General features: G+C 35.9%; 2 protein-coding genes across 10 annotated transcripts in view; both read right to left on the bottom strand.

Annotated features, from left to right (window-relative positions):
• Positions 1–15,188, bottom strand: part of LOC149532930 (protein argonaute 1-like) — a 63,461-nt gene that overhangs the window by 11,526 nt on the left and 36,747 nt on the right. The gene's annotated exons all lie outside the window — the stretch shown is intronic.
• Positions 12,039–13,018, bottom strand: LOC149532933 (uncharacterized). The gene is made up of 2 exons (XM_089806940.1): positions 12,722–13,018; positions 12,039–12,616 (listed from the first exon to the last, which is right to left on the bottom strand). Exons 1-2 carry the CDS (start codon positions 12,905–12,907, stop codon positions 12,290–12,292), a joined length of 513 nt encoding a protein of 170 aa, XP_089663066.1. The 5' UTR covers positions 12,908–13,018; the 3' UTR covers positions 12,039–12,289.

Raw genomic sequence — 15,188 nt, 5'->3', positions numbered from 1 at the left:
ATCAAGTTGGCTCACTTGAAGAAGTGAATTTGCAAAATCCAAGGTTTAGTTGCTGCAGTGGTAGGCTTGTTGGGAGGTCATGATTTAAGCGTTTGAATGCAACATGAGTTTGGCCTTGCAAGCCTAATAGACGTGACTCTCCATGGGAAGCCTATAAAGAACATCAAAGGCTATCATTTTAACACATTGCAAGGCGAAATTGATCAAGTACAAGCCGGCCAAGGGGGAAAAGAAAATTAGTTCATTAAGAGGCAAATTAGAGGACAAACACCAACATCTTCAAGGATTGGAGGACAAATACCAGCATCTTCAAAAGGAAGGCATAAAGCCCTGCCAAATAGGATGCAAAAACCAGAATTCTGCCCTAGGAATGCAAATTGTAGCAGAAATCTAAGCAATTTCTTTGGATAAATCAGGAGATTTTAACATCAGTAACGAAGAACTTTAAGCATGAATGGGGATGGGATGATGTTTAAGATAGGGTAAACCATGTTTTCTAAGTATAAATTAATGCATTATCTAGGGAACTCAGAAATTAAATCAGATTCATTGCAAAAATATGTTTTTATCATGAAATGCTTCAAATCTTAACATAAGTGTTTTCTTTTTTGCATGAATCAATGCCCACTTGAATTGGAGATGATTGTAGGAGGAAATGACCAAGTCTAAGAAGAGTACAAGAGCAAAGCTTTAATGATATATCATGGCAACATCAAAAGCAACATGAAGGAAGGACATCACAGCTTCAATGCTATGGGGGAAAGCATTATGAGATACCTCACTTCATTTTGCCTTGCAAAAAAATTCAATATCCCATAAAGACCATCATTGATACAATGATCAATATTGTATTTCCAAATTTATTGGAAACCAAGGATGAAGATCCAATTATAAACATACACGTCTCATGGACTAGGCAAGCCTAAAATTGTAAGTTTCCCAACATATATGTTCTAGGAAGAAGGATCAAGGCCAAGATGTCAAGAACAATTTCAACAACATTTCAATGAAAAGATTTCCAAAATGGGGAGGATGCAGACACTCATAAAGATGAAGTAACTTGGGAATATGAGCCATCGCAATCAACTGAAGGGTAGTAGTGTTAGTAGCAACAAATATTGCTAAAGATGCAAAAAAAATTGTACAACGATGAAGAAGTGGAGTTGAAACAAAGATTACAAGATAAGCATGTTGAGGTAGCACCCAATCAAGTGGTTCCAGCTTGACATGATTGAATTCATGTTACATCCCAAAATTTTGACCTATTTAAAAAATTTATAGCCGTTGAGTTGATTAGATAAAAACCAGTGTTTTTCCCTGTTCATGCAAAAAGGGTAGTTATATGTAACCATTGCTTCATATGAAATTGGCTGTTATCAATTATTATGTATAGTCGTTTAATGATGATGGTAGTTAACCGTTACTTGTCATATGTTGATGATGGTAGTTAGCAGTTGCTTGGTTTCAGCATGATGGTTATTAACTAATTTCTTTACTATTATCTATGTTATATGTTGATATGGATTTATCATGGGAACTTGTTATTACTGTGGAAAATGTTGCACAAGTGGTTGCAAGAGCAGACGAAGGGGAGAAGCATTGCTTAATGGGATTTACGAAATGGCGCAGTACCTTAGTCCATTTGTCCAATTGACAAGTATGACCTCTAGCTATCTTGGTAAGGACCTAGCGACTGCATAATAGAGTACATTCATTGGACACGAATGAGCTATTGGACAATTAATAAAACATTAAACATTTTAACATAATCAAAATACGTACCTTTAATGGTTTATGTTGGCATTCTCATCACTTGAAAATTATATATATATATATATATGTATTTGCACATACGTATAAAAGTATGGTGCCACCATAGTATTAAATTATACAAGCTCATCTCTATTAATATACGTATACATAAATATGCATATACCTTGAGCGGATATGAAGATAAAATGATCTCCCAAGTATTCATGTATTTAGATGTGTATCCTAATAGGTATAACCTTGGACAAAATAATATATGATGTCACCATTCGAAAATATGTGTGTGTGTGTGTGTGTGTGTGTGTGAATATATATATATAAATTATTCTTTCACTTAGGGGATCTTCAAATTCTTTTCGAATAATTATAAGTCTCTATAAGAGACGAGGAGCACACTCGTCATCTTCTTTTAAAACCAATGAACCAAGAAGCCAGTTATCTTTTTTTATAACTGCTACCAAGAGTCGCGGCCCCCTTTAAGCCTTCTATATCATTTCCATATGTTTTTATGTTCGAGCATATGTTGGAGGGCAAACAGCCGATTTTGGACTTTTACTTCTGTTCCCTCTTCTCTATTTCATTTCCTTTTTCCTGCGACTGATATTGATTAAATTATGAGCATCTCTTCCTTTTATTTGTATGGTCTTCAAACCTGAATCCGCATTTGAGAAGCTGACTTCAAGAGCTGGCCATTCAGAGTTAAGCAAAGATCCATTTCTTTCATTGATAAGCTTATGTGATCAGTTCTCCTAATCTTATTTTGGTACTACAAGTGTAGCATTTGAAAAGTATAAATACAAGAATAGTTTCAAGGATTTCCAAATAATGATGCTCAACCTTGATGTAATTTAAGTCTATCAAATAGTACATTCGATCAAGCTCACCAAATTATTTCATCATGTTAAGTCTGAACCAAATCCACATATTGTGTTAGGGTTTCCTCTTTGCTTCAGCTAGTCTTTTCAGATTTGAGTTATATCCTCTAAAGTTTCTTGAGTCTCAAGGGTTGTCTTGTACCAGTACTAAAATATATATTGTTTTTCCATAGGCTAAGTTTCAGCAAATGAATTGATATCCTCTATGATTAGACACCCAGGACTCACCCAGCTTGTTGGGCAAGAAAGAGGGTGAAGAGGTGGAAGAAAGTTCTACAAGAACAAGAAAATAGAATCAGATTTGATATAATAATTTTATTACTTTTAAAGAACCATTTAATAGCTCATGCATGTCCATTTAATTTACCCTGTTGTCAAGTCAAGCGGTGGTGATCGGGTATTAGAATCCATACAAAAACCTTGACCGAGGTCGTTAAACGCATGCTTGCCTTCTATACATCACATGATGTCTGTGGAGCCAGTTAATCAGACATGTCTGTCTTTAACTGAGCAGACATTCTAGACACCAGTATTGCTCAAATCGCTGGACTAATAGTGCCTCGAGCTAGGGAGGACCTTTCTTACCAAAAGATTGTGTGGGGATTAATATGGTCTACAGTTGGGAGGTTAAGCCTAAGCTAATGCTTCTCGTCTTATCTGAAAGCTGAGGCTTGCACAACCATTTTGAAACTCTACAGTTAGATTTTGTATGTTCTTTCTCCATCCTTTGTTATGCATTTACTTCCTCTTGTGAATATCGAATATCATAGAATTAGAGATAATGATTTAAGTTTCTTTCTGTAAATATGATAGGAAACAGTTAATCCAGTTGGTAGTTATTTCAATTGAATGTTAATTCAATTAACTTCCCATGAAATGGACTTAAAGATGTTTAATTAGGTAATTTAGTTTAAGTATTACTTTCATACCTACTTTAATTCAGAGTATAACTCTATTATTTTTAGTTAAGAAAATTCGTTTGTCACAGTTCACCCACTCTATTTATTACAAGTGAACATCAAATGGAGTTAATGTTTTACCAAAAATGGATTTTCATATTGGTTCATCCTCATAAGGATATGTATTTCAAGGCAATGTACTTTTCTCCTTGGAAATGTAATTGCTTCCTTCACTGTAATAAAAAATGTTAATGCAGTAGCTTTGACTTAACACAATAATCCAAAAGGAAATCATGAAAGACAAAACCTCATGGAATAGTGTTGTAATTCGCCATAACGTTGATTAAGGAAAGGAAAGAAAAGATAAGTTGGATAAATGTAGGTGAATGTGTCTACTTTCTTGAAATGGTGATATGGGGCTTAGGTGATGAAATGAATTATAAGATTGGAGGATAAATATAGTACACTTAGAAATAAGGGCTGATGTCAATTTTTAACAAGATTGTAATGAAAGAGGACCCATATTCGAAATTAGGTGCCCATTAAGTGTCATATGAGATCTTTCTATAAATATAAACTTAAGGGTGGCTATTTTACACTAATTAGGTGCTTCCAATTTAGGACTGTAGACAACTAATCATAAGACTCTAATTGAACGTGTCTATCCAATCAAATCATTCCAATTGTAAATGTTTAGTCCACCAAATGTCTCTACTTGACCTATTTTTTATAGTTCAATAAAAGCAATATAATTTTCTCATTGGTCCACAAGGTGGTGCTTTTATCTAATTGATGAAGCATTTAATGCTTTGTTGGATAACTCTCGGCTCTTGAGCTTGAATCGGTCTTGGTCATTCATTGTACTTGAACTCCCTATAAAATGCTAGGCCTTCTCACTTGTAAAGAGAGATTTTGAGTGATTGTTGGCATAAAGCCTACCAAAATTAATCTTTCTTCAATGTTATTATTGTTGTGAATGTTCCAGAAGTTTTATAAACTTGCGTGGTTTCTACATTTCCTCACTTAGAATAGGATTTTATTTATGTTGAGTAGGAATAGTTGAGTAAATGAATGGAAGAAATTGTTGTTGGTGAACTATGGTGAAACTAGCGTCCATACCTTTTGATCCTTGTTAATTATAAGTATTAGTGTAAAGTTAGTTTAGGCCTTCTTGCAAGCATTTAATTTCAATCAATGATGTTCATTATGAATGAACATCAACAATAAGAAAATCATCCCCACATTCTTAGAAGCAAGCCCTTGATAGTGAAGCAAAGACTAGTTAAAGTCTCACCTTTGTCAATGCTTAGCTCAGAAACAAAGATAAACAACAATAAACAAAAGAAGAAGAAAAAAGGCACATAAAGACACAACATTTATCCTAGGGAAATCCTCCAACTTGGTTGGGAAAACCCAACCACAAAAGAAAAATCTCCTTTTTGAAATAAGAATGTACAATTACAATGCTTTGAAGTGAAGAAAATGTTGATCACACAAAGCATTCATATATATATATATATATATATATATATATATATATATATATATATATATATATATATATATATATATATATATATATATATATATATATATATATATATATATATATATATATATATATATATATATATATATAATTGAGCGATTCTTCATTATCATAAGCGAAAGTTTCTTCATTTTCCAAGTGCAAGTCTCTTCATATTTTTAAACGCGTGTCTCTTTGAATGTTGCATGTCTATTCATATTAATGTCAGATATTTAGGATGAGACATGCCTAATACACCTTACATGCCACGTCATGGTCACTTGGTTATAAAAAATATCATCACAAATCTCGTCTCTAACAATTAAAGATCTCTATCACAGTTATAGTCTTCAACACTCCATCTTAGCAGGAGGGAGATCTTAACACTCCCTTTTAGCAGGAGGGAGATCTTTAGTATGGTAGGTACACATAGCTACAATAAAAAAATGTAAATAACAATTTCTCAATAAAACATTGTTATCTCAACTTAACACTATTTACCATAGCTACTTCTAGAGGATAAACCATAAAAGCATAAGATTAAAGTCATAAGAGTCACACACATGACTTGCACCATGCCTACAAACAGAGGGGTGGATCCACCATACCTACTCGCAGATGGTGCAATGAGGGCTTTCACCTCAGACTTCTCCCAGAAAAGAATAAATTTCCACCATGCCTACTCGAAGAAGATGGAATGAGGGCTTTCACCTTAGACTTCTCCCAGAGAAGAATGCATTTCCACCATGCCTACTTGGAGAGGGTGGATCCACCATAGCTACTTGCAAAGGATGGAATGAGAGCTTCCAACTTAAGACTTATCCCAAAGAAGAATGCAATATTAACATGTAAAGGCAAGGTTGAGATTTTCCCTCAATAGAGACTCCCTCCCAGTAGGAGCAACATTCTCACTGCTTAATTATCACAATAAGAAAGTTGATTCCAAGTTGACCAAACAAGGAGCTTCAGTAGTCATATTGCCACACAAGCTTAATTCTCCCTCTGTCACGCAAGCTCCCTCTAAATCTGAGTAGTTGTCCCCAATTTTGACATCATAAAATTGAGGCAACCCTACGAAATTTTCTCATGGACATCTAATCCTCTTTGTTTAACGCATTCATGAGGCATCATGAAAACAATTAATTATCTTTGGATTGTTCTTTGTGTAGTCTTATCTATGTATTCTTGTGAAGGTTTTCCGTTGAAATTATCCCCAATTGTTTGTTGGTAAGACTTTTTCTTCTCGCACTACAAACACTCGAGTTTTGGTAAACTTTCACATCTTTTCTTTGTTTTTCTATGTTGTAAATAGTTTTTGCTTTTGTTTTTTCCTTAGCTGAATAGCCCTTGGAATTCCACTCGATTCGAGCTCACTTAGGTCCAAATTGACGTTGTCCACCTCAAGTTACAAGGGAAAAAGTAGGGTTTTTCAGGACAATTGCCTATCTCAATTCAAAAACCTCATAAAAGTGGGCTTTTCGTTGGCAATTGGACGATATAAAATTACATTTTACATTTAAAGTGGATTTTGTGGTCCATTGTAAAATTTCAACTCATTCTGAGTTGATTTCACTGTAGTTTTTTATGTTTTATGAAAATAGCCTATTTCTAGGCTATTTTTCATGTGACTTTATTAAAAAGTATAGTCAAATATTAAATATAAATTCATAAGACAACTTAAGTGCATAAAAGTGGGGTTGTTATTACACATTGCATACATCAACATGCAAATCATTATGTGAAAACCCACTTACAGTAAATTATAAGTCCCAGCATTAAATTAGATGGACTTTTCATATGCAATAACACGTTTTAATGTGTTAAGTGGGTTTTTAATATGTATTTGCATATGTTAAGCTTATTCAATTAATGTACGTGAGAAAATCTAATTCATTTACATATGTTGTTGCATGTATAGGCTTATTTTATATATATTAATTCCTTTAAATGGGGTTTTTCTAAGCCATTACATATGCATCTTTTAAAGTTGCTACGTAATGAACTTTTTAAGTTAAAATACATGTTTTACTAACATGTAAATCCACTAGGTGGCGATTTTGGACCCAATTGTATGTGTATGTAATGTTTAAAAGCCCATTTCACTTAGCCTAAGCCAAAGTGGCATTTTTGGCCCAACTACATGCATTTTAAAATGTGTTTTCATGTTTTAAAACCCCACCAAGGAAAAGTGGCAATTTTTCGCACAATTGCATGTGTTTCAAAAACATGTAATGGTTTCCAAAAGTGTGTTTTGCACTAAGTCCTTAATGAAAAGCATGAAGTCGCTATTTTGGAGCACATTGCATGCATTATAATATATGCATTTGCACAAGGAAATCTCAATTTTAACTTGCTGCTTTCATTTGGAGGGTTTTTGGGCACATTTTTCACATGCAAATGCAACCAAAAAGTGTGTTTTTACTTCATAACATGAGACTTTTTTATCAAACACCCAAAAGCGGCAATTTCTAGCCCCACAACACATGTTTTTGGCTCTCAAAACTTCACCTTTTTGGGCATTTTTCACCAAAAAGGGGTTTTCCAACATTCAAATGCTCATCATATCTTGAGCATTTCTTGGTTGGTTTTTATTAACTAAGGGTAGTTTTTGCCTAAAATCACCCAAAGAACACATTGGGCTACTCAAAAATGGAGTTTCTTGAGTGTTTTCTTCATTTTTCAACCCATCTATGGCATGTTTCTACTAAAAAATGCCCTAGTTTGAGCAATTTACATCATTAAAACAGCAAATGATAAGGTAAGTTTGAAAGCATTTCCCATCCTTCCTAGCTTGCATTCAAGTCTTCTAAATCACTTCATATTCTTCCAAATTCTTTGCATGTTGCAAACTGCTTGGTCAAAACGATTGCTAAAATGATGCAATTTTTTGCTCTAACTTCCTACACTTGGCATGCTACGAATTTTGACTCATCTCGATCGAGTCAAAATTTGAAGTCTATTTAACACTTCATCTTGCAATCTTTCTAAATCCAAGAAATCTCTCTAATTTCATTTTTAGATTTTTCACAAGTGTTTAAAACAACTTCTTCTCTTGCCTCTTGATAAAAGGGTATGATTCCTTGTTATTTTTCATAAGGTTTTTGTTGTATATATTTTTTGTGTTGTGTATGCAAGTCTCATCATTTCCATTTTCAGATTTACATGTTTTTGTATATATGTTGTCACTTCTTTTTCTTCCGTCTTCTTCTTCAAGTTGCATATGCAAGGTCCCATTTACTTGCATGTGTAGTCGGGGATAAACTGTTGTTCAAATATGGAAGCAAGTCCCTCTTTTCCCCTCATGAGAATGCAAGTGCAAGTCCGACCAATATGCATTTCATGAACCTCCATACACTGTCCTATGGATGAAGAAGAATTTCCCACATGCTTGCCAGATACATAGTATGACTTACACCTATTAAAGTATGTTATATTTCCATTTCATTACATTATAGCACATTTTAAATGCTATCCACATATATGCAATCCACTCCAAAAAAAAAAACGTTTTTGGCTATTCTAGTCATTTTTGAGTCATTCTGAGCTTGACCCATTTGTTCATTCACTGTCCACAATCATTTCATCCATTCTCCCTATCCATACCTTGCCTAAAATCCATGTTTTTACATCAAAAGCTTGCCATGGACCCCTCGCATGACGATGTTCATACACTATGTAACTTTCATGTGACAGTTGTGCAAGCACACCATTCGACAATGTCGAGATAAGTTACACCAGCAAATGGGAAAGAAACTACTACTGGATTGAATGACATTCTCAAGTCACTTAATCATCAACTCGAGTTGCTAGACAAAATCCTGGTGCCTAGAACAATATGATGGAGATTAATTTGGTCGTCTTGTGTGAGTACAAAGTCATCATGTCTATTGAAATGTACCATTATTATGCACATGTGATGACCAAGAAAGAGAAAGTTTTACAAGGACTTGTAAAAGATGCAAAAGCAACAATAGCCAAAATAACTAAACAAGAAAGCATGATCAGAGAGGCTTTCAAAGGGCTATCATGCGAAATCATCACCAAAGATAATGGACACAAGAATCAAGAGGTTCTCGCAAATTTCGCAGAGGCCATCCCCGCTTACAGCTTGAAGTGGATGACTTCAACATCAGTGTGTTGGATACATTTGCAAGCTTGAAGTATTTATTGAAGAATCTGCAAAATCAAATGGATATTTGTAACAAAGACATATCTGGAGTAGCAAGCATACTCAAGAAGGTTAGAATGATCTCGCAACACACCAGTGAACTAGATGCTACAATTGTCCTCAAGTCCCTGCAGATGTTTGGAGAGCTCATTGATATCGTGTGAATACTTCAAACCAGATTTTCATATGCTTTAAGGAGAATAGCAAGAGGATTACATGTCAAAGAGCAATTATATTGCAAGTAAAGGTAATATGTCCCTGTACAATCAACTCATGTAATCAAGTTGCAACTGCATTAGATATGCAACTTTAAATAAGTCAAATTAGTTTGTTAGGAGTTTGTTAGAGATTAAGTCAACGTGGTTGAAGATTTCCCCTTTTCCCTCCATCTTTCTCTCTCCTATTTTCTTATATAAAAAACAGAGCTCATTATAAATAATCATCTTTTGGAAAGGCAAAAAAAATCTGCTAGTTTATATCTAAATTGCTATCAATAAAAGAGGCAACTTGCTTTCAAAATTTGTGTTGACTCAAGGTGTTATGTGACGACATTCTCTAGGTATTGATTGTGAGTTTCAGAGCTTTTATCAAGAAGGATTTGAATTTAATCGTGCAGACTTTGAGTTGCCTATTACATTCAGAGCCAATTTGAACTTTTGAAGACTTTGTGCCGTAGGAGGAGAAATTGTAATTGATAGTAGTGGTCTGTAATCACTTAGATTTGAAGACTTTGGACTTCAATTGTAAGTGTTTTTGTTGAATTTGAGAGGATCAAGTAAGAGACTTTGTGCCTTATTGGTTATTCTAATTGAGTCTTTATTCGAGATGAATGCATGAGACTCTGGGTTCCTGTTTTCATTTCACAAAATATAAAAAGTAAACTACTATCCCTAGTGTTGTTCTTACGTCAATTCTAGGGTCACCGGTATTGTCATAGCAATAAGGCACTATTTGTTAAGTTGGAAAGTTATAGTTGTATGCAAATCATTCCTGAAAAAAGAAGAATTGATCAAGAGAACCATCCTTTTTGTAATTTCAATTAAGTTCCTATTGAAGCCACCTGCAATAAGAAGGGAGCCTCCCCTATTGCTGAGAGGAGAGAGAAATCTCATGAAATGTTGCCAAAAGTCACAATTCTGTAACTCGTAGTCAATAACATACAAAAATTTTAGCCAACAGTAGCCGAATAGTCTCCCTCTGAATATCATTACTTCCTCTTCAAAGAAACTAATCATAATAACAACTTTGTCAATTCAATCCCATGATTGCAAGCAATGTTCCCATTACTTCTCAATCCATCCTGCAATCAAGAGAGATTATTAATAATTCATAAAATCAACCTATCATGAAGAGAAATGTAGAGATCAATGCTAAAAGGATACACGATTCCCATTGATGCAACAAAAATTCACAATCAATATTCAAAGGTATAAACATAGAATATTTATCTCTGTGGTCAAATTTTCTTCGAAAAAATCTCAATGCACAAACAAATATGGATCAAAATAAAAATCTTTTAACAATATTGAACAATAAAGGCAGACCAACATTCATATGGTGATCATAACACTTACTAAGATGAATGCGGCCATAGCATAGAAATGCATGAAAAACAAGCTACATATATATGTAGCAACAACACACATAAGCTTGAATATGAAACACTTGATGATAACAAAAAATTGAGAATTCACGACACAAAACATGCTCTAATAAAATGCATGAATTGGATTGGAAACACTTTCATATATATTCTCTCAACCTACTACTTGCTTACAATGTCATTTGAACACCATACATATAAGCATTCAACCAACATATAAGGTTAAGGTATAGGCCAACCTGCCTTGGTCCTATAGAGCCTGAAGTGCAAGGGAAGAGGATCATAACAGATCTAATGCAGAGCTAAACCTTCAAAACACTTCTTAAGGGATTAGTCACTCAAAAAACCTCTACAATGGGCTCTACGACGTCATTATGGGAAATTTTGAACAAGTTCACTTCCACAACCTTTCTCCTACTAGCTTTGTTCTCCAATAGGTTTTGGTTCAATCTCAAACACCCTCAAACCATCAATAACCCCAATACCCTTTAGGTGACCTCAACTAGCTAAATGGCCCAATACCATCAAAATACGCCCAACTGCATATGAGGCCTTGAAATCTTGGAATTGATATAAGTACCTCCCATACAACATGTTCCAACCAATATAATTTATCTCCTAGTCCAATACAGTGCACTTGCTTCTTTAGGTATCCTACTTCCTAGTGACCTTGTCCAACCTGTTTTACCCACATAACTTTCAAATTCTCCAAAAGGCTCCTCAAACTAATAGGCATTCTAGATACCCTTTATGGAGTTCTATCTAGGCCCAAAAGTGCCAATTCTTAACTCTCAATACAAGTTCCCTAACATTGACAGCTTGCATAGGCCTAATATGCCTGATTAGGCTAGGTTTATAAAGCAACTTCTATTAGTAGCATAGTTACACCGCCCTAGGAGACGGGGGGACGGGGGGACAAGTTTCCGAGACGGGGGGACAGAGGGACCTTGATTTGGGGACGGCGAGGGGACGGCGGGGGGACGGCGGCAGGGGACAGGGGGGTGGCGAAGGGAGCAAGGGTGTATGTATTATACATATGATACTTAAAATGCTAGTTATGAAAAGATGTACTACAATTATACAATATAAGATACATAGATGTAAAAAACATTGAACATTGCACTAAAGTTTTCAACTAGAACGTCATGATTCATGATGAAATAAGTTATAACAAACAAACAATGAACATTGAACATTGAACATCCGAAATTATTTGAAATAATAAATATTAGTCTATATATCAGTCTTCAGATCAATAGTATGAGTATCTAGATTCTACTATCTAATAGTAATCAATGATCATATGAGTCATGACTCATGACATAAAGATGATTACAATTAAGTATCATGTACCATGAACCATGAAATCAAAATAAGTATATAATGCAAACAAAAACTACAAGTCTCCAAAAGTCCAAATCAAAATGCCAAATCAATGATCAATGATCAATGATCATCCCCTGGAGGTTGAAACTCATCACCACTGGAACTATCAATCTCTCCAAGATCAAGAGCTGAAAAGGGAACACCAACTAGCCCTGTGGTTGGATCTAAAGCATCCTCCTCATCAAGCTGGGATGGCTCCTCAGGCTCTACATCCCATCGTGATGCTGGGCTTTCCTTGTACACACTTGTGGTGCGGTCATTGATACGCAACACACTGTGTACAGCCACTAGCTTCTCTGCTCTTTGAGAGGTAAGTCTATTCCTCTTAAGAGAGTGGATGAAGCTATATGTAGACCAATTCCTCTCAGAAGCTGAGGAACTAGAAACCTGAGATGAAAAATAATTGGCTAATGTAAGACTTGGGAATTAGAAGTTGAACAATGATCATTGAACAATAAACAATGAAAAGTTAAAAGTTGAGGAACTAAGTACCTGGGACAGCAAACGAATAGCTAGTGTGGTGGTTGTAGATTTCAGTCCATAAGCTGACCACCACAAAATGGGATCCTTTTGTGCCATAGTCTTGATATCCGCCTTTGCCGCTTGTTTGTAACCCCTAAGAGTAGCAAATTTGGTCCACTCAATGCGAACCTTAGCTGCTGTCTCAAGGTCATACATCCTGTCTATGCACTTGAAGAACCCTTCCTTCACCTGAAAAAATTTAAAAAGTACAAATTATTAGCAAATAGAAGAATCAAGATACTAGTAATGTAAATGATTTTAATTTATAAAATGATAAGAATCTAAGTCTTCAAGTGTTATATAATAATAATAATAGAAATCACCTCATCATCGTGAAGTGGTGTAACTCTACCAGGCCTAGTCATGTACCACCTCGGATTCAATGCATATGCAACCATGTGTAAGGGTGTGTTAAGTTTGTCCCATCTACGCTGAATAATAGGCCGAATGTGATCATTGTAGAAGGCTAATGTGGGGTCCTCTCGCACAACTACCCTCATCTGCCCAAGCATAGAATCAATGCACTCATACACCTCTCCAAGTGTGGGTGCATCCCCATCTCCATACCTGATCACCTCAAAGACTGGCCTAATAATAGAAACAATGTATTTTGCATCGCTCCAAAATACATCACTCTTAACTATATCCTTCACCCTTATCCCCTGCTCTGACTTGGAACCATCCCACCTATTCCATTCATTTGTCATAACCATTAGTTGCAGTGGCTCCTGCAAATCAAGCATTCTCTCCAAGAGAATGAAATAGGATGCATATTGTGTCTCAACTGGCTTCAAGAACTCCTTGTTGGCGAAGCTCCTAAATAGTGCATGTGAGGTGTGGTGGTTGCAGATATACATCTGCACATCTCTAGCATCACTCACCACTCCCTTTATCCAACTAATCTTCCCCATGTCCTTTAGAGCATTGTTCATAGCATGCACACAACAAGGAGTCCATCAAATATGCCGATATGTGGCCTCAATAAGCCTCCCTGCAGCTCTGCACACATGAGCTGCATCTGTCACTAGTTGGACCACATTTTGTGGCCCAATCTCCTCAATGGCTTCCCGAAGAATCTGAAACTGAAAATCAGCATCTTTTCGATGCCCCGAACAATCAACTGCCCTAAGAAAGAATGGGCCCTCTGTACATGTGACTATGACATTGATGAGTGGACGGTGTCTAATGTCCGTCCACCCATCCATGACAACACTACACCCCGATTCCTCCCAAACAGCCCTCATGGTCTCCATGGACTCACCAATCTTGGCATACTCATCATCCAAGATTTTAGTCCTCAATTTGTGCTCACCTGGTGGCACATATGATGGTAATCCCGCCTTCGCTACTTTCTGAAATGCCTCCTTAAATTAAGGATACCGAGCAATGTGAAGTGGAACGCCATTAGCAAATAACATTCTCCCAATGTATGCATCTAACTTCTCTCTCGTCTGGGCTGCAAACAATTCTGCTATAGGGTTGTTGTCACTAGACTGTGCCTTGCGTTTCCCCTTGCTCGTCTCAACTGCTGCTACACCTATAGAGCTATAAGTAGAGGAAGGTACGGAGGCTGCCCCTGGCAATGAAGTAGATGAAGCTCTATGCTGTGGTCTAGAAGAAGACATGCGTCGGTGTTGTTGCCCCTGTATTTGTTGCTCATGCACCTCCTGTATAGTCTGAATCTATTGCCTACCAGCCATAGTAGGCACTGGAAGGCCCAAGTCCTCTGGAACTCCCCAAAGCTTGTTGAATTCAATTCTAATCTTCAAGTTTGTGGATTCACCCAAAAACTTACATGGTTGGACACCTTTACCTATCCAAAAGAGGAAATGTGCATTCACTCTAGTGATGCTACCATACCAATCTTCACCACAAATATTGCATCTCCACTTTCTTGTGCCACCTGTTCCTTGTCCGCTTGTTATTCTAGTGGCAAATTGTTTTAAAGGAGATTTTGGATCAAACTTACCCCTAGCCCACTGTGCCAAAGCTGGGGAGGGGCAATCAGTAGATGGAGTACCAGATAGTATAAAACTAGTACCCATGGAAGTGGAACTAGTTTGGGCCCCTTGCTGATTTGGCCCAACCGGAATCACAATGTCACTCTCATGGTCACCCCTCTCAACAATGTTATCATCATCCTCAACCCCAACCTCAGGCTCAAGCTCATATTCTGATTCACTGCCACTATTTGAATGAAATTCCATCTCATCATCACTATGAGTATTCATTGTGACACTGCATTTCACAAAATGAAAAAACAAAAATTAATAAAGCTAAATTATTGAAATTTATAATTTATAAATGATAATCATAACCGACGACTTCCACTCTCTTAGAACTATATTGGAAAAAATTTATTAAAAAAATATTTTTAAAAAACAAAAAAAAACAAAAAAAAAAAAAAAAATTTAAAACAAAAATTGAATTTTAACTT

This window comes from Cupressus sempervirens, chromosome 10, assembly GCF_028749045.1.
Source record: "Cupressus sempervirens isolate cs-2001-9-10 chromosome 10, ASM2874904v1, whole genome shotgun sequence".
NCBI lineage: Eukaryota > Viridiplantae > Streptophyta > Pinopsida > Cupressales > Cupressaceae > Cupressus > Cupressus sempervirens.
The sequence above is the reverse complement of the archived record's forward strand: the minus strand, read 5'-3'. Positions and strand labels throughout refer to the sequence as shown.